Source organism: Setaria viridis, chromosome 9 (genome assembly GCF_005286985.2).
Source record: "Setaria viridis chromosome 9, Setaria_viridis_v4.0, whole genome shotgun sequence".
Lineage (NCBI taxonomy): Eukaryota > Viridiplantae > Streptophyta > Magnoliopsida > Poales > Poaceae > Setaria > Setaria viridis.
The window spans coordinates 1,401,546-1,426,849 of NC_048271.2; the positions used below are offsets into that span (position 1 = coordinate 1,401,546).

Below are 25,304 nucleotides of genomic sequence, written 5' to 3' on the forward strand. Positions count from 1 at the left end.
TGAAAGAGATAAAGATGAGCAAAGTGATAAGAGGCAGACAGAAGATAAGGAGAGGTGGCTCTGCTCGAGCGCACTCATTTTTTGGCTCCGCACTGAGTGTTCACAAATTTTTTTTGATGTTTTGTGCTGGCGGGTGATGTGTCTATGCTGACGGGTGACATTATCATCCGCCAGCACAAATCTATATACCTCTTCATATTTTTTAATTTTTTTAGACAATTAAATTAGTTTAAAAGTTACTGAATCTTCTACAACAAAATATATATACATATATATAGTATTATACTGGTAAAAATTATAGTAGGATATATATGATATTTGTTTTTGCTAAGTTATTTGACAAGTTTAAAGTGTGACTTGAGTTATATGGAACATGATTAGTAAAGTATACATTTGTGAATAATGTAGAGTCAAATTTTTGTAAAACATATTGAAACTTTTATATCAAGGTCGTACACTCACAAAATGACTCCCTACCAATTTATATAATTTTCAGACCATATTTACATATTATAAGAATTTTTTTCCACCAAAAGTTGTAATAGAAGTGATAAATACATTTACAAACTTGTGAAATTTCACATGTACTTTCATGATTTGAGCTAAAATGGAAAATATTTCCTTATTGTCATTTTTATGGAATTTTTTAATCTTATTTGTGAAGAAATTAGTTCAAATATTAATTAATTCAATAAACATGGTTATAATCATTTAAATCTTAGAAAATTGCAAATCACTTCTAAAATTTTTGAAACTCCTACACAATTGCATATATATAGTCTAATACATGTTAAAAATATATTGGGATATGTACGATTAAGTTTTTGGTTAGTTAGAAATATTTAGCCCTCCCAATCAGTATAAATTGAAATGCATTTGTGCGGGTGACATTAGCACCTGCTAGCACAAATGGTATCCATTTGTGCTGGCGGGTGGTTATGTCACCTACCAACATAAATGCATTTGTGGTGACAGGTTTTAACGGGCTGGTCACTACACCTTTTGTGCTGGCGGGTGGCATTCATGCCCGCTAACACTCAAAAATCAAGATGACAACACAAATCGTTCTGGCATAACGTAGTTGAATATAATACAGTACTACTGTCTCTGACTGCATCTTCCTAGCTAGCTATTTCTCGTACAACCACGCGAATTCGATCGAGCTATATATAGTATTGTCCATGGCAAGTGACGATGGTTCCATATCAGCGCACGATCGGCAGACAACCTCTTCGCTCTTTCCTGGAAGAAAACTCTCTGCGGCATGGCCGCACGGAGCCTCGGGACACCTCCCAGAATATTGACGCGTGTCCCGCTGGCCCTATCGGAAGCAAGCCCATCAGCACGAGCGCCGAGCTGAGTCCCGAGCGAGCCGCGACTCTCGCTTGCCGTTCCGTGAGCGAGCCACTTCCGCAGCATCTATTGAAGACGGCTCGATCCAAAATAAGATCAAGCCACCCCTCTCCTCATCCTCGAGTGTTAGCCTCAAGAGTCAAGGCTTGCAGACACCGCCCGCTGCCAGGTTGTTCTTCACCAGCCCATCTCCGGTGAGAAGGGAAGCAAGGCGCGTCCCATCGTGCTAGACTCCTCGCTGAGGCAGCTTTTGTTTGAATCGAACGAAGCAACCGGGAGCAAGCAAGGACGAGAGGTGCGGGGATCGTCAAGATGTGCAGCGCGAGCAGCGGTGCGCAGGTCGTCGAGCTGTGCGGCACCAGCGTTGGGTCATCGAGCGCTCGTTCGAACTGCAAGTATGCAGGAAACCACCAAGCTTGATGGTCTCCATCAAGCCAGCAACCTTGTACGGCGAACAGGAAAAAAGTATGCGGACTGTATTTCTGTATTCATATGTCAGTTTTGGATAAGCAGAAATAAAATGGCTTAGTGAAAAGGACAATTGAGTAGATAAAATTGTTTGTGCTACTGGCTTAGTGAAAAGTTCAGAATCGTCGAAATAGCGCAATTGGAACATTATAGTCTTATGGTGGCTATAAAAATATGAAACCATGACTACTCTCAAATGTTGCCGGATTTGACACTTCATCGAAATGTAATTTTTTGCCAGCAGATGCATCTTGATGAAGGCTAGCTAAAGGACTTGTAAATCCTCCTTGAACTGAAGGAGGAACCATATATCCTCTTTGGATTGAAGAAGGAATTAAATATCCTCCTTGGACTAGAGGAACCATATATCCTCCTTATACTGAAGGAGGAACCATATATCTTCTTTGTGCTGAAGGAGCAAACATATATGCTCCTTGGTTTGAAGGAGCAACCATGGTCCAAAACTCACTATACTTACTGGTCGAGAAGTCTGGTGGTGTAATATCAGCTCCACTGCTTGCATCAGAAGAACCCTGCACAGAAAAAAAAATTGTTTAGGATATGTTTGTAAATGGATCATTCAAGAGATAAGTAGAACTTCGTTCTCTGTCTTACAATCAATTCTTTTGAATGTTGTGCACCGTCCCTATTATGTGTGGCATTCTTTTTACGTTTTTATGTAGAATACTGATATATAAAAATATTACTAGCTATAAATATGAGATGGTAAAATACATACTTTAATTGGTGGCAGTACCTGTTTTCTTAGTAGTTTTCTTTTTGTTCCCTTTCTTCTTCTCATGTACATCTTCTCTTTTTTTCTTTGCATCTTTTATCACCTCAGGAACTCTAATAGATACTTTACCTTTTTATGTTTGTATCATATTCATTACAACTTTGGGAAACTCCACAAGATTTTCCAAGTTTTTGGCTTAGTGTAGTATCTGCTTCCAAGTCCAATTGATCAATTTTTCTCTCCAAGTCATGAAGAAGCTCTTTTGAAACTGAGCACTTCAATGCAATAGATGTTGCCTTTCGAGCGATACGTGCTGCTTGTGCTTTTGAAGTTTCATTTTCAATTATTTGTCTCTTCTCACAATAAAACTCTCTTTTTGCATACTTTGTCCATCTATTTAGTATATACTGAGTTGGCAAGATAAAAACCTCATTGATAGTAAAGACTCGGATAGCATGCTTGCACAAAATACATGTAATATAGGTACACGGATTTGAGCAACATATACTATGAAGTAGTATTAATTTGAAATGTGATATATACCAATGCATTCATACTTTTTGCTGGAACATGATATGATCATATCCTCAGAGTTAAAGATAATTATTGCTTCATCTTGAAATTTGGTAGGCGTAACCTTGTAGGTACTGATTGTCCCCTCAGATTGTAATAGTTTGCATGAAAAAGAAAATTGCTCTTTAAATTGCTCCTCAAAATCTGAATAAAGCTTCCTTGTATATGATTGAGCTGGAGTCTTCAACATTGCTAAATGCGGCATATAAAGAATTGGGTTAGTGGATCGTGATTTATAATCCGCATCCAACTCGTTCTCACGGAGTCTAGCAGCACATTTATCGCATTCTTCTATGAGCTCAGACAGGCAGAGTCTTCTTCAAAACTTTTTCTTGAAACCATTATTCATACCTTCACTCCTTTGGGTTAAAGTCATATGGGCAGTAAAAGAGTCACAGAAGAAGAGTCACAGAAGACAGCAGCCCAGTGCGCCCGCAACGCGTATAGGTTATTCAACCATGAGTTCTTCTCAAGTTTATATTTGATCAACAATTCATGCCATAACTCATCGAAGTATGCCACAAAACTCTATTGGTAGACACATTTCTTAATTCTGCAAGAAACTGGGGATGGTCCTTGATTACATGACAAAGATGTTTAGCGGCATTTTGGAAAATATGCCACAAAAAAAGACAATGCCTCGTGTTAGGGAATACAATTCTAATTGCAGCAGACATGGTAGCACACTGATCCGTGAAAATTGTGCTAGGATGCTTGTTGGACATTGCTGTTAGGAATGTTTTAAAGAGCCAAACAAATGATTTAATGGTTTCATTATATAATAGTGCAGCCCCAAATATAATTGTTTGCTTGTGATGGTTGGTTTGAAATATTGTGTCAAATGACACTACATCACCAAAACATGCATAATTCATGATAGCTTGACCATCTGCCCAAAAGAAATTGGCTATCCGACCATCTTCCTCATCTACTTGTATGGCATAAAAAAATGTAGGATCCTCTAATTGCTTATTCTTCAAATGTTCTAGTAGTGTTTGTGCATCATTGGATGGTATGTACTTCTTCCGCTCACGACCAATCAAATTATTGCAATCCATTTGTGAGAAAGGTACATTCTCAACTTCTCCGTACCACTGCTTAAAAAATTCATACACTTTGACTGGTTGTATTCTAGCTCCTCGTATATGAGCAATTAGTTGTGTATCTATCTCTGTAATATTTCTTTGAGACCTCAGCTTGTTTACCTTATTTGGGCAAGCAAGATAGTGATTGTGGTCAAATACAACCTTTTAAACTGTCCAAATGCCCTCTCAATTTATACTAAATTGAACCCGAGTATTGCAATTTGTCCTTGTAGTAGCATTTTCTTTTGAAGTCTCATGTGATGAATGCTTACCTCGTTGTCCTTGATTGTTGCAAATTATGTGCTTCTGATATATACTTCCATCTGGTCTAGGCCTTGTAGTGCTCTTTCTTATACTAAAACCAATAGTCCTAGCATATGCATTGTACATCTCATATGCATCATCCCCTGATTTGAAAGATGTCCAACCTTGAGGTACAACTGCAAATTGCTCATGATTACTACCCACTTGCAGTCCAATGAAATAGTAATTAAAATATAAAACTGTAATATTGAATGAAAGATATGTCAAGACTCCATTTTGTTACTTTTGAACTACCTGATCTTGAGGTGCCACTACTTCTAGCATCCCTGAAGCTGATATGGTTGAATTTGGTGGCATCACCGTCACCATTGGGACCATGGACGCACCAGTGACTGGCTCAATGGTTGGATTCGACGATGATCTCGATGGTGAAGCACAACGAATTGTGATCTCAGCTGGTGCCTCGACTGTGAGGGTTGAAGAAATCATGGCGATAGTGTCCGTGTTGGTTGTGGGCATTGATGGCAAAATTGTATGGATTATGCTCCCAAAAGCTGCACTCGATTGTCCGACGGCAGAATCCTCCATCGCTGTAGACGCATAGAAACCTAGGGCATCAACGAGGAGTTTGGTGGCTCGATCCGTTTTTGACGGAGGAGCCTTAATCTGCGAAACAACTGGTAGACTCGTTGGCTCAGCTCAGCTACATGGAAGGGCTCGACGCTCGACTCGACAAAATCAGCTCAACATCACGGAAATGGCTTGACAAGCGGGCGTGCGATCGTCCCGCAGGACACGTGGCCATCATCTAGGCGGTGTCGCACCAGGTGCACAGTGCGGCACCGCCGCAGAGAATTTTCTTCCCTCTTTCCTGCTGGAGTAATATAGTGCACCCATCCAGATTCTTGTCGGAGCACTGTAATATCATTGCACTGGGAATGCTGGCTGCTGGTAGGTAAAGGACTGTGCGCCTACATGATGCATGCAGTGCAACTTCTCTCTTTTCTTTGATTTTTCTTTGTGCGAGAGGATTGTTATGCAAGCAGAGACGAGCACGACAACTCTTGCCCATAGGATGCACCTCCTCAACCCTAGTCTCCACCACCACTGTGCTGCCCCTTTGCCACTGCCGCCGCTGCCGCTAGTGGCCCTCGCGCCGCCGCCCATGGCCCTCGCGCCTGGCCGCTCCCGGCCGCGCCACCTCCCACGGCCCCCACCCTGCATCGCCGCGAGGCTCCCTGCACCTCCGCGCACCCTCGAGGCTGCGCGCGCGGTCGCCGCCCGCGCCCCCACATGCCGCCACCGCCGGTGTGCGCCGGAGCCGGAGAAGAACACCGACTTTTTTCATAATACTGATATAGGTTTTAGTAGATGTTGAATCGATTCTATTGAAATGTTGAAATATTTCAAGAAAAATGTTGAAAGTAGTTATTTTCAAAAATTGTTGAATTTAGTATTTATAAATGTTGATCTATTTCTCAAGAAATGTTGAATATAATTTTTAGAAATGTTGAATTTATTTATCTATAAGTTGGGCCTATTAGTTGGGTCTAATGGGCTTTAACGCCGTGTTGCTTATCCAGCTTGAAGGCAACACCGAAAAACAGGTATCTCCACCTCTCATAAAAAAAAAGGTATCTCCAAAAAAAAATCGGAGTTTGGGACGCAAAACATATGGAGCAGGTCAGCATGGACGGGCTACGCATCGTTGTATTAAAGATGGACAGTTTAATTTACATAATCCACTATGCGTGCATGTGCAAGAGGAAAGCAGAACTTTGACAGTGGACTAGTATACACAGGTATTGTGGCCTTCAAGTAAAGTAAGAGGCAGACCAAGACTTGTTGGAGTTGTGGTTAGATTCTCATGAGCACGCGATCGATGTGCTTATGCGCAATACCAACTTGTACGACAAACACGAGTGCGTGAAGGAAAAGCTAGGAACAAAATTAACAGCTACGCACAATGATAAGATGTGCATGAAAAGTAGGGACGGCCACTAGATTTGCGCATCATATGAGGCGAAGCTAAGTTGACCTGCGACGGTGACCACACTAATCGATGGAGACCTTGTGGAGCGGGACAATATTACTCACCACTATAACGGCGATAAAAGAAACGCATCTTTGACGAGGAGTACTGTGACGGTCGTGGTGAGACCCCCGCGCGCGGTGTTTTTTTCTTTAACACGACGAGAGCGATGTGGAATCCAACGACGGATGTGGCGAGACCCTGCGCATTGTATTATCGTGGTGGCGACTGCGTGGCAGCCTGCGAGAGGTTCGAATTCGGTGGTATCACTCTATCAGGTGGAGTGTGGTGTTACAGCGGCACTACAGCAGAGGGTCCCTCATGGCGGTGGCCTTCTCGGTGCAGTGCAGTCTACTCTATCAGTTCCCTATCGACGCATGGCCACGCCTGGAGGTTTCGGCGAATAACTGAGCGTGAATGTTGGTGGGTACCGTACTAAAGGCTTCGATTCTGCTACCATGGCAAGTGGAGTAGTGAGGCCACGTTGACGTCCCATTCTTACAGGTCGGGTGTGGCAGTTGAGTCGAGTGGCTACTCGTGTTGATGTCCCAGTCTAACCGGACGAGTCTTTTTTATTTTTTCTTTTCTTTTTCTGACTACGACCTTCCAGGTCGTAGTTTTATATTATTTTTCTGCTATATCAATAAAAGACGCACTGTTAGCCGTAGTTTTATATTAGTTTTCTGCTATATCAATTAAAGACGCACTAAGCGGTTCGTTAAAAAAATTAACAGCTACGCACAAACGTAAAAAGTGCACGAAAAGTAGGGACGACCACGAGGTTTGCGCATCATATCTGGCGTCGAAATTAATTAACTTGAAACCGGCCTTGAAAGTGGTAGCATTCGAGATGCCACGAACGCGCAGCTTTAATTCGTCGCCCCCCGCCCTGTCGGAGATAGTGGGGAATCGTCTACAGCTTGTTTATTACATACTAGCTAGCTAATAGGTTCTTATTGGATTCTAACCATAATTACAGCCCAATTAGCAAGTCTAGTTGCGCGGAATCCCGAATGTATGGTGGCGGAAGAAACACGAGTCCCGCACAAACTCAAAAAAACATCGAGAGAACCTTTTTAAAAAGGAAGTGAATTATCTGTGTTTCTCAGCGCACGTATATGTGATATGTAGCCTGGTACCGATAGCCATTATATTGTGCACCATCAGAGAATTTACAGAGGCATGGTATATATATATATTTTTACCTCTCTAAATTGTGCAGGACCTGGACGAGCTAGGCTGCAGGTAGATAGATAGTGGAAATGCAATAATACTGTCTGTACCTGCATTTTCCAAAAGAGTGATTCATTCATTCTGAGTCTCAACGACATGTGATGTATAGTTGTTGCTCCATCATATGCAGGCTTTCTGGAATGAAATCATGCGTGGGCCATCATATTTCTCTGTAAGTTCTCCAAAACCTTTTATTACAGAATGAAATCTGCATGACCTGGACGTCCAAATTACCCACTAGCAGACCGGCCAGGGTGACGTCCAAATTACCCACTAGCAGACCGGCCAGGGTGAGGGTACTAGCTAGCTATTTCTGGTACAACCATGCGAATTCGATGGAGCTATATATAGTACTGTCCATGGCAAGTGATGATGGTTCCATATCAACGCACGATCGGCAGACAACCTCTTCACTCTTTCCTGCTGGAGTAATATATAGTGCACCCATCCAGATTCTTGTTGGAGCACTGTAATATCATTGTACTGGGAACGGTGGCTGCTGGTAGGTAAAGGACTCTTTTCTTTGATTTTTCTTTGTGCGAGAGTATTGTTATGCAAGCAGAGACGAGCGCGAAGCTCAGGTTGCCGTTTTGTCCTTCATCAACTACTAATTCACTACCAGCACTTCTGACTTTGATAATGAGCAGCAGATTCACTCGCTCAGTCGTCGTATTGAAAATTTTAAATGACTGAGACGTACGTACTCCTGAGCAGAACTCTTGTTTTCGGAATCTCTGATAGTCTATATATAACATATACTCTCTCATCCTAAATTACTATTCGTTTTGGCTTTTCCGGTACATAGATTTTGATATATAGCAAAAGTTATGCATCTAGCAACCCAAAATAAATATGTATATAGATATAGATATCCCAGTGGCCAGTTAATTAAATAAAGCGGTTGCCTATACATTAGAGCGTGCTCATGTGAAATTTAATTTTTATCTGAACAGATCTTTTGCTGATCATGGCTTGAGTTTAGATCATCTCCACAAGGCATACTCTGAATTGGATTGTTGTGCTCAGAAACGATTGTCTGATAAACTAAGCTATATATCGCGACCAGAGAGAGCCCATATTCTGAAAACACGCACAGGCATACACGTTGGGTTGGGCGGCTACGACGTATCTGCTGACGCATAGTCACTGCTTGATAATGGACATTTCGTCCACTGCACCAGTGCCGGTTGCAATTGGACCCGGTACTAATATGAGCATTGTACCAGACCTAACGGTTAATCCTCCAGGTTCACCCCGTGACCCCCTTAGTACCAGTTGGGGACCTTTAGTACCGGGTGGTAGCTTCATCCGGTACTAATGTTCACCCTTTAGTACCGTTTGATGCCCCTAACCGGTACTAAATTCCCTCCTATAAATTCACCTTCTTCTTCCTCCTGCCCGAGCTATTCACCACAGCTCAAGCTTCATGCTATCCATGGCGCTATAGGGGAGGTGCTGCCAGATTGAAGACCATTTCGTGGGTATGTCATTCATTCAAGTGTTGTAAAGGTTAGAAACTTCATCATCCCTTGATACATGGTTAGTATACTAAGTTTTATACTTTAGCTAAAGTAATTTGTGATTTTTAGAATAAAGTACAATGGAGAAAATTTTTGTTTATATGCATGTGTTTTTTAGAGCTCATATTTGTGATTTTTAGAATAAGCTACAAATTTTTGGATGCTATGTTTTGTATTAGTTAAAGAAATTGATATGAGGTTGGAGAAATAATTTTATAGTTTAGTACTTTTTAAATATGAGCTAAATAAATTATAGCAAATGTGAGCGAGATAAATTGTGGTACATAGAGATAATAAGATGAAATAAGGTACATAATTAGTCATTTTTAGAATAAGCTACAATGGAGAAAATTTTCATTTATATGTTATTTTTGAGCTAAGTAAATTGTGGGGAAAATATATAATTTGTTCATAGTTTAGTCATTGCAAATATGAGCTAAATAAATTGTGGTATATAGAGATGGCTTTTGCTGCTGGAAGTAGTGGCGATGGTGGGGGAGATCGTCGTTCCTCTCGTGGTAAGGAAAAAATCATAGTTGACCCTCATGATAAGAAAATGAGCATATGGGAGAAAGCAATGCTTCGTTATTTGCAAAGATGTCATGAAGATGTTGTTGCGGTGGGTCATGAACCTCCTTTTGGTGGTTGTTATGCTCCACCGCCAGTCCCAGATATTTCAAGTCCACTTAGTACTACCGTTGCAGGAGGCACAAATAAATCACAGGATGAGGTTGGGTCAGCCTTCGTTTTCGCCGTCCAAAAATACTTAAAGTCCTCCTAGATAGTACTGTGGATGGTTTGTTATAGTGTATCATGTTGTTTGGGTCTGAAATGTAAATTTGTATATTTCTATCTAAACTCAGCAACATTTGAGTTTAATGGTATTTGTATCATGTTTGTTATGTTTCATTTATAATTATATGGATGATCAGAATACCTTTGGTTCGGTAATACTTTGTAGATGAATCAGCAATGGATGTACAACACAAACAAACGCTCGATGGAGTACATTAATGGCTTGCGTGGTTTTCTCAATCTGGCAGAATCCAACAAACCACCGTCCGGTTTTATTTGTTGTCCATGCAGAAATTGTAAAAATGAGAAGGATTACTCATCCAGAAAGACTATTCACGCCCACATATACAGTGTTGGATTCATGGCTAACTAGTTTGTTTGGACCAAGCACGGGGAAAGAGTAGTTATGATGGAAGATGATGATGAAAAAGAAGATGGCAACATTCCTGACTAGATTCAAGCAGGTGCCTTTGTAGATGCTCCAATAGGCGAGGCTAAAGAAGAGATGGGCGAGGCAGAAGGTCCTATCAATGATCTAGGTCAGGTGTTGCGAGATGCAAAGAAAGATTGCGAGAATGTGAAGGAGTCAAAAAATTTTGATCGTATGTTAGATGATCATAAGAAATTGTTGTACCCAAATTGCAAACAGGGGCACAAAAAGTTCGGCACCACATTGAAAATTCTGCAATGGAAGGCAAAAAATGGAGTTTCTGACAAGGATTTTGATGAGTTAATGAAAATCATAAAGAACATGCTTCCCGAGGGGAATGAATTGCCGTCCTCAATGTCTGAAACAAAAAAAGTTGTTTACCTTTTGGGTTTGGAGGTACAAAAGATACATGGATGTTCTAATGACTGTATCCTCTATCGCGGTGAGGAATAAGAGAAATTGGAGGCTTGTCTTGTGTGCGAAGCGCTGCGTTATAACATCAGGCAAGATGACCCTAGTGATGTTGAGGGGCAAGCTAGCAAGAAGAAAGTTCCTGTGAAGGTCATGTGGTATTTTCCTGTAGTACAATGGTTGAAGCGTTTGTTCAGAAATAAGGCACATGCAAAGTTGAGGGTTGGCACAAAGAAAAACGTAAGCAAGATGAAATGATCAGACACCCCGCTAATGGGTCCCAGTGGAGAATAGTTGATGAAGAATATCCCAAGTTTGAAAAGGAGGCACGGAACATACTGTTTGGTTTAAGTACAGATGGATTCAATCCATTCGGTGAGTTCAGTAGTGGTCATAGCACTTGGCCTGTGACCTTATGTATGTTCAACCTTCTGCCCTGGATGTGCATGAAACAGAAGTTCATTATGATGCTGGTAATTATCCAAGGCCCAAAATAACCTGGTAACGACATTTATATTTACCTAAGACCATTGGTTGATGAACTTTTACTGTTATGGAAGGAAGAAGGTGTACGTGTGTGGGATGAGAACAAAAAGGAGACTTTTAATCTATGAGCATTGTTGTTCATAACCATCAATGATTGGTCGGAATTTGGTAATCTGTCCGTACAGTCAAACAAGGGATATCGCACTTGCACGCATTGTTTAGATGATACTTATAACATGTATTGAAACAGTGTAGGTAGGTCGTGTATACAGACCATCGTCGATTTATTCATGCTAAGCACCCGTTAAGAAAGAAAGGGAAGCATTTTGAAGGGAAGATAGAAAAACGTACTAAGCCTGTTCACCGTAATGGTAAACGTGTATTTTCTATGATAAAGGATGTGAGGGTAGTATTTGGCAAGAGCTCTAATAACTAACCTTATCCGAACAACGAGGACGAATATGAACTCATGTGGAAGAAGAAGTCTATATTTTGGGAGCTACCTTATTAGGAGGTCTTTGAGGTCCGTAATGCAATCGATGGGATGTACCTGATGAAAAATCTTTGGGTGAATGTGCTTGGCTTCCTGGGTACATATGGAAAGGCAAAGGATACAATTGAGGCACGTCAGGACCTGAAACGTATGAAACAACGAGATGGCCTACATCTGAAAAAGATAGATGATAGACATTACTTGCATCCTGCCAGTTACACTCTTAGCAAGTAAGAGAAGGAAAGCATGTTTGAGTGCTTAAATAGTATCAAGGTCCCATCGGGCTACTTCTGGAATATACAGGCGAGAAAAAATTCATAAATCTAAAGGGCCAAGACTGCCATATCCTGATGACACAATATCTGCCTGTTGTACTGAGGGGTATTCTACCAGAGAATGTGAGAATGGCAATTGTAAAGCTATGTGCATTCCTCAACATGATTTCTCAGAAGGTAATCCATCCAAACAATCTACTAAAGCTGCAGAATGATGTGGTGCAATGCCTGGTCAGCTTTGAGATGGTCTTTCCACTTTTCTTCTTTAATATCATGACCCACCTTCTAGTCCACCTTGTTGAAGAGATTTTTGTTATCGGTCTTGTATTTCTAGACAATACGTTCCCTTTCAAGAGGTTTATGGCAGTTCTGAAGAAGTATGTTCGTAATCGTGCCCATCCAGAAGGAAGCATCGCAAAAGGATATGGAACAGAGGAGGTCATTGAGTTTTGTGTTGACTTTATGGACGACCTGAGTTCGATTGGAGTTCCTGGATCGCGCCATGAGGGGAGACTGAAGGGAAAGGGCACACTAGCGAGAAAATCTGGGATGGACATCGATGATGATACATTTCGTAAAGCACACTTCACGGTCCTACAACAATCATCCCTAATCGCTCCATATATGGAGGAGCACAAGAGTATTGTACGGTCCTCAAACCAAGGGAAGAGTGAGGCCTGGATTACACGTCATCACATTGACACTTTCGCCTCTTGGTTGCGGCGACGACTGATGGGTGACGACACGCTTGAAAAACAGCTAGCATGGTTGGCTAGGGGTCCATCTATCTCAGTATTGACATTCCAAGAATATGAGATAAATGGTTACACATTTTACACGAGAGCTCAATACTAAAAGAGCACAAATCAAAATAGTGGTGTCCGTATAGATGCAATTGACAATAATGGAAAAAAAGATATATATTACGGTGTAATTGAGGAGATATGGGAACTGGACTATGGACCTTTGAAAATCCCTCTGTTTCGGTGCTAATGGGAAACTTACTGGAGGAGGCGCAACGACAGACAACTATGGGATGACAATAGTGGACCTCAACAAGATTGGATACAGAGACGAACCATTCATCCTAGCTAATGATGTGACTCAAGTTTTCTATGTGAAGGACATATCAAGCAAACCAATAAGGAAGGGTGCTAATAAGTCAGATGACCAACCAAAGCGCCACATAGTTCTTCGAGGGTAAAGAAAAATCGTTGAAGTTGAGGATAAGACTTACATTTTAGAAGATTATGATCAGTTCGATGATCTTCCTCCATTTTCAGTTGAGGTTGACTCAAGCATCCTGTTAGCCAAAGAGTATGCTCCATACTTACACCGCGATCACAACCAAGGGACATTCATCAAGAGCAAGGTTATTAACATTCCATTAGATAATGTTGTGTAATGTATTAGAACCATTATGTTGTGTTTTGTGGTTATCAACAAAGGAACAAATTAATGTAATAACGCAATGTAATGATATGTCATGCATTTGCAAAAATCTCACCCTATTAAACAAGAACTGATTTTTGCATGGTTAAAATATTAAATATTTCAATTTTTTAGCACCATTAAATATTAAACAATATATTTACGTACAAATAAACAAGTACATGATTAAGTCAGGATAAACATGTTAATAACACTACAGGCACTATTCTTCTAAATTTTTGTGTGGTCAATATATCTATTTTGTCAAATTTTAAAGTAAACATTAGTATTATGACCATTATAACTTATTGGTAAGTTAAAATTAATAACTTTACTATGTTTGATATTTGACCGCATCTAATATTTTTATAGTGTATATCTAATAAACATCAAGCTAACAAACCCTTTACTAAAGGGGTGGATTTCGCTTCGCATGCGCGCACCTCCCTTTAGTACCGGATGGTAGGTACATCCGGTACTAAAGGGGGGCCTTTAGCACCGGGTGTTGCCACCACCCAATACTAAAGGGCATTAGTGCGGGGTGGGGTTCTTGCCCGGTACTTGGGGGTGTTAAAGTAGCTAGCGCTATCTTCATCATCCCCAACACTTAGCACATTTCATCATCCGAATCCACGCCGCCGCCTTCCTCCACGCCGCACACCCCCGTCGCCGTCGACGTCCGTCGCCGCCGTCTCGCCTCATCCGGCGCCGCCACTTCACCTCGTTCGCCGTGCCCTCGTCGCCGCCCTCGTTGCCGTCCCCGTTGACCGACTCCGCCCTGTCTTCGTTGTGCGCCCCCGGCACGTCAACCGCCACGCGCCCTCACCACGACGCCGCCGCCATCCCCCACTCCACCACGCCGGCTCCGCCCCCGACGCCGTCGCGAGCCACTCCGCCGGCTCCTCCCCGCCTCTCATCACCCGCCGCCGCTATCGACCACCGGCCGCCCCACCTCGTCAACCCCGTCGACCGCCGCCGAATCCCCTCATCGCCCGCCGTCAGCTGTCGCATCCCCTCATCGCCCCCTCCATGCGACCGCACACGGCCGGCCGCGGGCTCGCGTCTTGGCTGCTGACGTAATCCCGCGTTCAGCCGCTAACGTCATCTTTTTTCTTTTTTTATGCAGTATTAGAAATTAGCTAGAAATTGTAGGAAAAATTGTATAAATCATGTTAATTCTTAGAAAAATTCTTGAAGTAGATAAAAATTATAGAAAATCATGTTAATTCTTAGAAATGTATAAAAGTAAGCGTCACTTCCACAAGCACAATCCCCATAAGCATGGTCACTGAGCGAGAGAAGGAAATGATATGGGATCAGATAAAAGAAAATTTCACGTTCAAAGGTGTAGATGAGGCAAAAGTGAAAGATTGGAGCTTCAAGAAGGGCGCAATTGCTTTTCAGATGTACAAGAAGAACCTGAACAAAGACTACATAAAGAAGGGGCTTACACCTGATTTCATGAAGCACCCAAAGTTAAGAGATCACTGGAATTCATTTGTGCAGTTCAAGCAGTCGCAAAAGAGCGCTAAGGAAACTCTAACCAACACCGACAATGCTCAGAAGAAGAAATACTTTCATCGCCTTGGGCTAGGAGGATACAAGAAGAGGATCATGAAATGGCAGAGGATGGAAGATGACATAATTGCTAGGGCAATAGTACAACAGACTCTCGAATGGTCGGAGTGAGCAAAGAATTGGTATTATGTTCATGGTGGGACGCTCAATCCTGAAGATGGATCATTTGTGTTCGGCCAAGAATTAAGAGAAGCGGCTACGAGTCTTGTTGACTTAATAAAGGCAACGGTCGAAGGATCTTTCATGCCTGATCGAGAGAAGGATGAGCTGACTATGGCACTAGGTAATCCAGAACACCCTGGACGTGGCTGAGGCGAAGGAGTAATTCCATGGAAGTTTGCCTTTCATGAGCACATTGATTCATACAGAAGTCGCCAAAGAAGTAAGGTTGAACACACACAACAGCTGCGAGAGTTGCAAGAACACGTAGCTTTGACAGAGGCGAAAATGGAGGAAACAATCGACCGACGTGTGGCTCTAGCTCTTAGCAAATAAGCCAATGAACAAGCAGCTGCAGCATCAGGGGCTAATGTCGACCCTCTCAGCGTCGAAGTAGCATCGCTTCCACGGAAGCCCCAGCTAGAGAATCTTCTGACATATTTGAGGACAACCAACGCCACTCCATGGACGACATCACTGGGAGAGCTCCTAGTGAGCTTGTTACTCCCATGAAAAACAAGCTTATCGTGGTGGCTTATAGTGTGGCTAAACAACTGGCAGAAGGCCAAACAATTCGTGGTGTGGAGATTCCAGCTCACGGTTACGCCAAAATTGGGGTGGACCGAGTGGTCGATGGTTGGGATGACATGGAACTAAAGATCCCTGGAGGTGATGGGGAAAAGAATCTAGGAGAAGCCATCCATGGTTGGATTCTATGGCCTAAGCGCTACATAAGGATTACGCAGCCGAAACCCCCGACCTTGGGATCATCTCCTCAAGGCTCAAGGGCAAGATCACCTATGCCATCTCCCAGGGCACCCTCTCCATTACTAGACAGGGATCCTAGCATGAGTCCACCAGCTGATAGGGATTCTAGCATGAGTCCACCTTCTCCTGTTATGAGCAAGGCTATACGGGGAAATACACCTTCAATTCCGCCTACTGCGGCTACGAAGAAGCAGAATAAGCTGAAGGAGAAGCAACCAAAGCCCAAGAAACCTTGTGATATGACTGATGCGGAACTCTGTGTAATAGTGGATGCTGAGGTTAAAGCTCACTTCGCACCAAAGCCTCCCGTGAAGAAAGATCCACCACTTGATAAGGTTAAACTTCGGGCTTTCATTAGAAGCATGGAGAAAAAGCCAGAGAAATCACCGCTATCTGACTACAACCGACAAATAACAAAGACTTTTCAGAAGAAGAAGAAAAGTGGGCCAAGTATTCCACAGCTCGGAACCCAATCCAACCAATCGATTACCCCGCTCAAGGTACTTTCGGAGTTTGATCAGAACCTGCTTTAATTCGCCAAAGATACAAATCTCACCCCAGCTCAACTTCGAAGGGAGGATCACGTCCCAAAGCACCCTGGCACTGCTAAATGGAAATATGAGTTTGGGAAACTGCTTGTGTAGCTACAGTTGGTGGACCGTCTTCCAACGAAGATGTACAAATTGCACCAATGGTACATGGAGGTTTCAGCCAATGGTTTACTCATACTCGAATTTCGGATTGGAGATCAACATTATTCTCATGGGGAAGACATTATGAATGTGCCACTGGAGAAACTCTATTACCTTTACAATCAAGACGCACTTGACAAGTCACTCATCAGTTCCTGGGTTATGTAAGCTTTTAATTTGCTCTAATTTCAAAATCCCCGCTCTAGTCATTGTGCGATATCTTAACTCCTATTCGATTTTGTATCATGCAAGATGGAGATTCAAACTTGTGGGAGGAAAGGATACTATGACATAGGCTTCATGGACCCCGATATTGTAAACGAGTCAACTCTAAGAGATAGACCAAATCAGACCATGAAGAACATATATAAGTTCCTCGACAACCAACATTACAAGAAGTATATACTTCTACCGTACAACTTCAAGTGAGCATGTTTCCCATCTCTTTTTTCTCGAACTAGCAATTAAACATAAGACTAACTAGCTTTGGCTATGCATATATATACATCTTCCACTGGCTACTCCTTGTTATCGTGGTTGATCGAATTGCGGTCTATGTCATGGACTCTTTGAGCAAACCAAGAGATCAATACAAAAACCTCATAGACATTCAGAACAAAGCATGGGCTCGCTTCCGTCGACATCACGCAGGTGAATTCATGGAGGAATTTGATTTCAAGCCTGAATTCCCGGTATGTGTCGAATTTCCACATCTCATGATCCTTCCTTGAACACAATAAATATTTCATAACTTCTTTTGCCATATATATAGTGTTTGAGATAGAATCCGGGAAATAATTTATGCGGATACTACATATGTGAGTTCATACATGGCTTTGTAGGTCTGAAGCGTGTGACCAACCATAAAATTAGAGTACATATACAAATTTCTTAATAGTAAATTAGTTCTAATTGTGCACACCTATTGATCTACTATATAATAACATTTGCCAATGACACAGATGAACAACATGAAGGAAGCACTCCTCGAGACAGAAAAAATCAGGGCAATTCAAGAATAACTGAGTGGATTTCTTCTGGACGAGGTAGTAAATCCAGCAGGTGAGTTCCATAATGATGGATCAAACCTTCATCACCGTCGGGACTCGGGTTCAGAATAGTTGATTCGAAATATTGAACTTGGAAAGTTGATGCAATATATAATATTATCTCAAATGTAATATTTATGTATATTAGTGTATTAGAACTAGTATACGTAAAGGAAACAAATTCGAAATACTAATATAGAATGAAGAAACAACAAAAATAAGAAAAGGAGCAGAAAAAATAAATTAGCACCGGTTAGGGAAGCTAACCGGTAGTAAATTGGCCGCCGAGGCTAATTTAGTACGACCAACTGGCAGTGAAGGATCCCTTTTAGTACTGGTTATTTCAACCGGTACTAAAGCCCTCCTTTAGTACCGGTTACTAAAGGGGGTTACGAACCGGTACTGATGGGACTTTCCCCGCAGTGAGTATAGCCAATAATGCCCATTATAGAATCGAAAAGAAATTGGCCAAGTGTGTATGTACCATGCATGGCCATTCGTAGGCTAGCATCAGTGGCACAGGCTTACAGCTGCGTTAGTATACTGTACCGACGTGTATTTTCTGCTAGGCTGCTAGAGTATCCAATTCCAACCGCCCAACGACCCACCCATCACATCACACACGGTCGGAGAATGCCCGTTACAGAATCGAAAAGAAATTGGCCAAGTGTGTATGTACCATGCATGGCCATTCGTAGGCTAGCATCAGTGGCACAGGCTTACAGCTGCGTTAGTTAGTATACTGTACTGACGTGTATTTTCTGCTAGGCTGCTAGAGTATCCAATTCTAACCGCCCAACGACCCACCCATCACATCACACACGGTCTTCTCCGACGATCCTCTATAAATGACAAGCTAGTGATCGAGGAGGTGATACATCAAGATCGAGCCCATTGATCACACACTCTCCACGCACACGACGACTTGTTGGATCCTTCAACCTCCGGCAGCTCTCAGCTTCCATCCCGGCCTGCAGCCTCCACCCGTCGTCGCCGGCCGGCTGGGCGCCGCTGCTATATTTGTCGATCCACGAATATCTCGCTCCGATCCGTCCGTCAGGTGAGAGAGAATTGAAGGATACAGTCCATCCACCGATCGCGCTAGCAGAGCTCCTACACTCACACGTGCAATGCGCTTGCGCATTGGTTATATTTGCACTGCCGAGAATCTTGGCCTACGCCCGCGCTTCTTGCCTTCTTCTTCCTCGCTCTCACTCACCGAGAATCTTGGCCGGCCGACCGGCCTTAGGCCTTAGCTTGCTGCCGGCCGGGCGCGCACGCACCATTATTGGCAGGGAGGCAGCTATAAGGATGGCCAGCGGCGGCGGCGGGGAGGAGGCAGCGTCGTCGGCGCTGTGCGCGCCGATGAAGGCGACGTCGGAGGGGGCGTGGCAGGGGGGCAACCCGCTGCACTTCTCGCTGCCGCTCATCATCCTGCAGGTCTGCCTCGTCCTCGTCCTCACCCGCGGTCTCGCCTTCGCGCTGCGCCCGCTCCGCCAGCCCCGCGTCATCGCCGAGATCATCGTAAGCTCATAGCTCATCTCTCCATTCTTTTTCTTCAGGATTATTGCAAGCAAATAACTAAATGGTATATATATATATACACACACACACGTGTATTGTATGTAGCGCGCGCGGCCAAATTAAATCTGTGTTTTGTTCGACGAATGAATTGGCTGGCTAAATTTTCCTGTTCCTGTTCCTGTTCTTGTTCTTGGATGATGATCGATGCGCCAATGCATGTGTAGCTAGCCTTTGTTAGCTGGCTTAATTGCATTGGGTAAATTCAGTTAGTTTTTGGGTAAATACTTTTGTTTTTCAGAATTAATACGTAAGAGAGCTGCTTTTAATTTCTCAGCTCCAACACAAACATGCATGCACAAAGTGATTGTGAACACCAGACCAGAGACAGCACTAATCTAATCTCTCCTACATGCATGTTTCTACTGCAAAATCAATAAACTGTCTGCATGGTCTATATTGGAGCAGCTAGTACGTAGCGTGTCTATAGTTTGTAGATATTGCATCATCGTCGTCACCACCTGATTGCATTGTTCCAACCGTAGGTTATAGGAGTATGAAATGTATATATGTAGTTGTAGTACAGTGACTGAACTAGCTAATCAGGCTTTATTTCAAAAATAATTTTTATTTAGAACAAACAAAATGGTCAAGCTTTGGGCCCCACGACAACTCCGAGTTGCTAGGAAATACTAGCTCAGTTTAGTCATGTTCTACTTTTACCTTTTCCTACTTTTGGAACCGTATACCCTACTTTAACTCTTAATTATACGATCGTCTGCCGGCCACCCAAATGCATGCCCAGTCTTAGGAAATTAAAAAGTCAGTACTCAATACACCATTTTTAAGTCAGCTTATTGTATATTTGTAAACTTTTTTAGACTAAAGTCCAGTAAGGATTGAAGCTATTTCAGCACATATATTTTTATTTTTGGCGGCATAAATTTGATTTAGAAGACTACTGAGTATGAATTATGGAACAATTAAAATCATAACATCCATACATATATATGCACACAGAAAGACCCTAAAAACAGCTTCAAATGCAAATAGATGGTGTTTCTTCAGCAATTGTGGCACCACTTCATGCCGCTGAAGCACTTCACTGCACACGTGTAGAATTCGCACTCGTCCAACGCACGTACCACGTGCAACCATAGGAGCTGCCCAAAGGCGTACAGAGTAACATTTTCTCAACAGAAAAATGTTGCAAGCACTGACCAACGTTCAAATAATGCAAAGGTTGACTAAGTTTGGGTGGCTGTAATCAGAAAGCCCACGACAACAGTTTGATTTTGTCCTGTGGCCACTGTAGCTTCAATTCTTCTTCACTGCACTCGATTATTGCATTTTTTTTTCCCTACTGCCATACACGCACATGCACCGGTTACTCCACAAGCTATTTTGTTGGCTTTTTTTTACAAGTATAGTTTTGGTTTTCCGCGTCCATGCCTTTTCACAAATTCGACTTCTGATAACCAACCATTGTTTAGTTTCTAGTAACAAGACAAACTTGGAAAAGGCAGAAGAGTACGGTTGTTCGGTAAAGTCAGGGCCATGACCTGACCTTTGAGAGGCATCATGATCACGGTTACATCACGAACTGAACTAACACCAGATTTCACATTCAGGCTCTGGTTCTTCCAAACTAAATGTTGCATTATTTTGCAAAAGTTTTAACGGTGAAAGTGTGAATTTTTAATCCATGCATGCAAATCGAAATGTTGTTGTCCAGCGAATGGAGCTCCTGTTCTCAATTTTAAGGGGGCGTTTGGTTATTTTTAGCACGTGTCACATCGAATGTTTCGATACTAATTAGGATTATTAAACGTAGACTATTTACAAAATCCATTACATAAGTGGAGGCTAAACGGCGAGACGAATCTATTAAGCCTAATTAATCCATCATTAGCAAATATTTACTGTAGCAACACATTGTCAAATCATGGACTAATTAGGCTTAATAGATTCTCTCGCCGTTTAGCCTCCACTTATGTAACAGGTTTTGTAAATAGTCTACGTTTAATACTTCTAATTAGTATCTAAACATTCGATGTGATGGGTGCTAAAAATAAGTCAGCGGAACCAAACGCCCCCTAAGTGTTGGGAGCAAACGACAGTGAGCTCACGGCTGCAAATGGATCGATGGCAATGCAGGGCGGCATCCTCCTCGGTCCGTCGGCGCTTGGCCGGAGCAAGGTCTTCCTCGACCACGTCTTCCCGCCGGAGAGCCTCACAGTGCTCGACACGCTCGCCAACATCGGCCTGCTCTTCTTCCTCTTCCTCGTCGGCCTCGAGCTCGACCCGGCCTCGCTCCGCCGCACGGGCCGCAGGGCGTTCGCCATCGCCGTGGCGGGCATCTCCCTGCCCTTCGCGTTCGGCGTCGGCTCCTCCCTCGCGCTGCGCGCCGCCATTGATCCCGGCGCGCCGCGCGGCCCGCTCGTCGTCTTCATGGGCGTCGCGCTCTCCATCACCGCGTTCCCGGTGCTCGCCCGCATCCTCGCCGAGCTCAAGCTCCTCACCACCGACCTCGGCCGCATGGCCATGTCCGCCGCCGCCGTCAACGACATCACCGCGTGGATACTGCTCGCCCTGGCCATCGCGCTCTCCGGCTCCGGGTCGCCGTTCGTGTCCATCTACGTCCTCCTCTGCGGGATCGGCTTCGTCGTCGCCGCCATCTTCCTCGTCCGGCCGGCGCTCGTCTACATGGCGCGCCGGTCCCCGGCCGGCGAGCCCATCAAGGAGTCGTTCGTGTGCTCGACCGTGGCCATCGTCCTCGCCGCCGGCTTCGTCACGGACGCCATCGGCATCCACGCCCTGTTCGGCGCGTTTCTCATCGGCGTCCTGATCCCCAAGGAAGGAGCCTACGCCGGCGCGCTCACCGAGAAGATGGAGGACCTGGTGTCGTCGCTGTTCCTGCCCCTGTACTTCGTGTCGAGCGGGCTCAAGACCAACGTCGCCACCATCTCGGGTGCCACGTCGTGGGGCTTCCTCGCGCTCGTGATCACGACGTCCTGCGCCGGCAAGATCGGCGGCACGGTGGTGGCGTCGCAGCTCATGCGCGTGCCGCCGCGCGAGGCGCTCGCGCTCGGGCTGCTGATGAACACCAAGGGGCTCGTGGAGCTCATCGTCCTCAACATCGGCCGCGACCGCAGGGTGCTCAACGAGGAGGCGTTCGCCATCCTCGTGCTCATGGCACTCATCACCACCTTCATGACCACGCCAGCGGTCACCGCCGTGTACACGCCGGCGCGCCGCGCCGCTCCGTACATGCACCGGACCGTGGAGCGCGGCGATGCCGACAGTGAGCTGCGGGTGCTGGCGTGCTTCCACGCCAGCCGCACCATCCCGACGCTGCTCAACCTTGTCGAGGCCTCGCGCGGCACGAGGCGGAGCAAGCTCACCGTGTACGCCATGCACCTCGTGGAGCACTCGGAGCGTTCGTCGGCCATCTCCATGGTGCAGCGCGCGCGCCGCAACGGGCTGCCGTTCTCGAGCCGGCGCGGCGGCGGCAGCGGCTGCGGCGGGGAGGTGGTGGTGGCGTTCGAGGCGTTCCAGCGCCTGAGCGCCGTGACGGTGAGGCCGATGACGGCCATCTCCGACCTCGGCACCATCCACGAGGACATCGTGGCGTCGGCGGTAAACAAGCGCGCCGCGCTCCTGGTGCTGCCGTTCCACAAGACGCTCTCCCACGACGGCGCCATGGAGCCCGTGGACCGCGCGTTCCACCAGGTGAACGTGCGCGTGCTCCGGAGCGCGCCCTGCTCGGTCGCCGTCCTCGTGGACCGCGTCCTCGGCGGCGCGGCGCAGGTGCCGGCGCCCGACGTCTCCTATGCCGTCCTCGTCCTCTTCTTCGGCGGGCCCGACGACCGCGAGGCGCTCGCCTACGCCGCCTGCATGGGCGAGCACCCCGGCATCGAGCTTACCGTCGCCCGCTTCTCATCCGCCGCTGCCAAACCCAACGCCGACGACGGTGGCGCCATCAAGGACGAGGAAGCCCTGCAAAGATACGTCACCGGGAGGCTAAAGTCCGGGAACGGGTCGGTCAAGTACGAGGAGGTGACGGGGGCGGAACGGCAGGACGTGACGTCCGCCATCAAGACGCTCGGGAGAGGCAAGAACCTGGTCGTGGCGGGGCGGTCGGCGCCGACGACGACGCCGCTGGTGGAGAAGAGCGACTGCCCGGAGCTGGGCCCCGTGGGGAGCTACCTGGCGACGCCGGAGTTCTCGACGACGGCGTCGGTGCTGGTCGTGCAGCGGTACAACCCGCGGAGCGACCCGACGTGCAGACGGCCGGCGGGGGAGGAGGACACGGAGGACGCCGTCGCGCAGTTCCCGTCTTCGTCGTCTCGGCCGGGTGAGTCAGAGTCCGAGTCGCAGCACAGCAGGTGAGGGGTAGGGTTAGCACGCCTCTCCGAAGGATCGGGACGGGCGACCGGAGGAGGTGAATGGAAGTCTTTTAAAATTCTCTCTGAGAATAAGTCCAATATTTCGATTACCAACCCAAACGCACGTCGTGTCTAATCGTCAAGATAATACAAGTCAACTCGTGATAAGCTCACCCTTACAACAATTACAAATATTCAAAGTATAGAGGAAGCAAAGCAAAGCGAGACACAAAAAGCTTGCACAAGAGAAAAACAAAAATACTACTAAACCTTCACTTATCTAAGCATGCTTGAATTAATTAATTAGAGACAAAGCAAGATTAGCATGTGACAAACTACTGAACAAAGCTAGACAAGGTGATAAAGATTAACTAAATAAAAACTCCAGCCGGCCACGGATGCAAGATCAAGTGATGAACTCAAGCAAAAGCTAATAAACTAATATCCAAATGATATGGTCAAGATTGCTTGAATGGTTAGATCATTGTAGCATGAAAGGGACGACATGCAGAAATGCAGCTAGCTGGCCTGCTGATTTCGGCCTGCATGCGCGCTGGACCGAGCTGTGAGCCAGCATGGGCCTTGTGTCACCTGGGCCACTGCGGGAGCTGTGATGGGCCGCTGACCAGCCTGGGCTGCGGGACGCTTCCCTAGCCCGCTGGCCTCTCGCCAGGAGGGGCTGAGCCGCTGGCTGGGCTGGAGTGCCAGGCCGCATACGCAGTTGGGCCTTCGATCCGCTCGGCTGGGCCCGTCCACCGGCGCTGGGTCGCCGGTCTGCCGAGCGCTCGTCGCGCGTGCCGCGCGCGTGAGCGTGGGCACCGCGTGCTGCCCGCGAGCTGCCGCCCGACACACCTTTATTCCTGCGCACAAACAAAGAACAAACAAGAACACAAGAACATCTCCCAAACTTCCAATGAAAAATACTTTCTCGATACTCCTCGGATTCAAACAAAACTTGAATCATAGAATCAACTCCTCAAGGGCTAATAGATCCAAGAAAAGATCTCGAAAAGCTCAAGTATTCACAGCAAATTTTGAAGAAAATTGAACGCCTTTCAAAGGAACCGGTTTGGGGAACACTTAAACTCATGCAGAATCCTTGAGGGATTTGAGTGGGGATCGTACTAAAGTTGCTCACAAGGATTCTAGCAATAAAAACCTTCAACAAATTTTACCGGATTTGGAGCAAATCACGAAGAACGAAAAATCCCAAAAATACATCCGAAAAACACAAAAAAGGAAATCTCAAATCTCAAAGGATGGAACAAGTGAGCACAAATTTGACCTTTAGCAAAAAGATCAAATCAAAGATCCTCTCATTCCTCTCACTCTCTATCACCCAAAGGCTTTCACAAATAAAATGAGAAGCCTACCACCAAACAACCCTACGATATATATATATATATATATATATATATATATATATATATATATATATATATAACCGGAAAATGATCAAAATACTTTTACATGAAGCATACAACTCAAATACCCTATAGGGATAAAATCATCCAAGTTTTTATCGGTACATCGAACAAACCTAGTGCCCTCACGACTCCGCTTC

At 45.0% G+C, this 25,304-nt stretch overlaps 1 protein-coding gene across 1 annotated transcript; it reads left to right on the forward strand.

The window, feature by feature from the left end:
- The first annotated feature begins 18,472 nt into the window (after window positions 1-18,472).
- LOC117837359 (cation/H(+) antiporter 19) lies at window positions 18,473-25,061 on the forward strand. Its single transcript, XM_072291210.1, has 2 exons — window positions 18,473-19,355; window positions 21,510-25,061. Exons 1-2 carry the CDS (start codon window positions 19,143-19,145, stop codon window positions 23,742-23,744), a joined length of 2,448 nt encoding a protein of 815 aa, XP_072147311.1. The 5' UTR covers window positions 18,473-19,142; the 3' UTR covers window positions 23,745-25,061.
- Window positions 25,062-25,304: the final 243 nt, after the last annotated feature.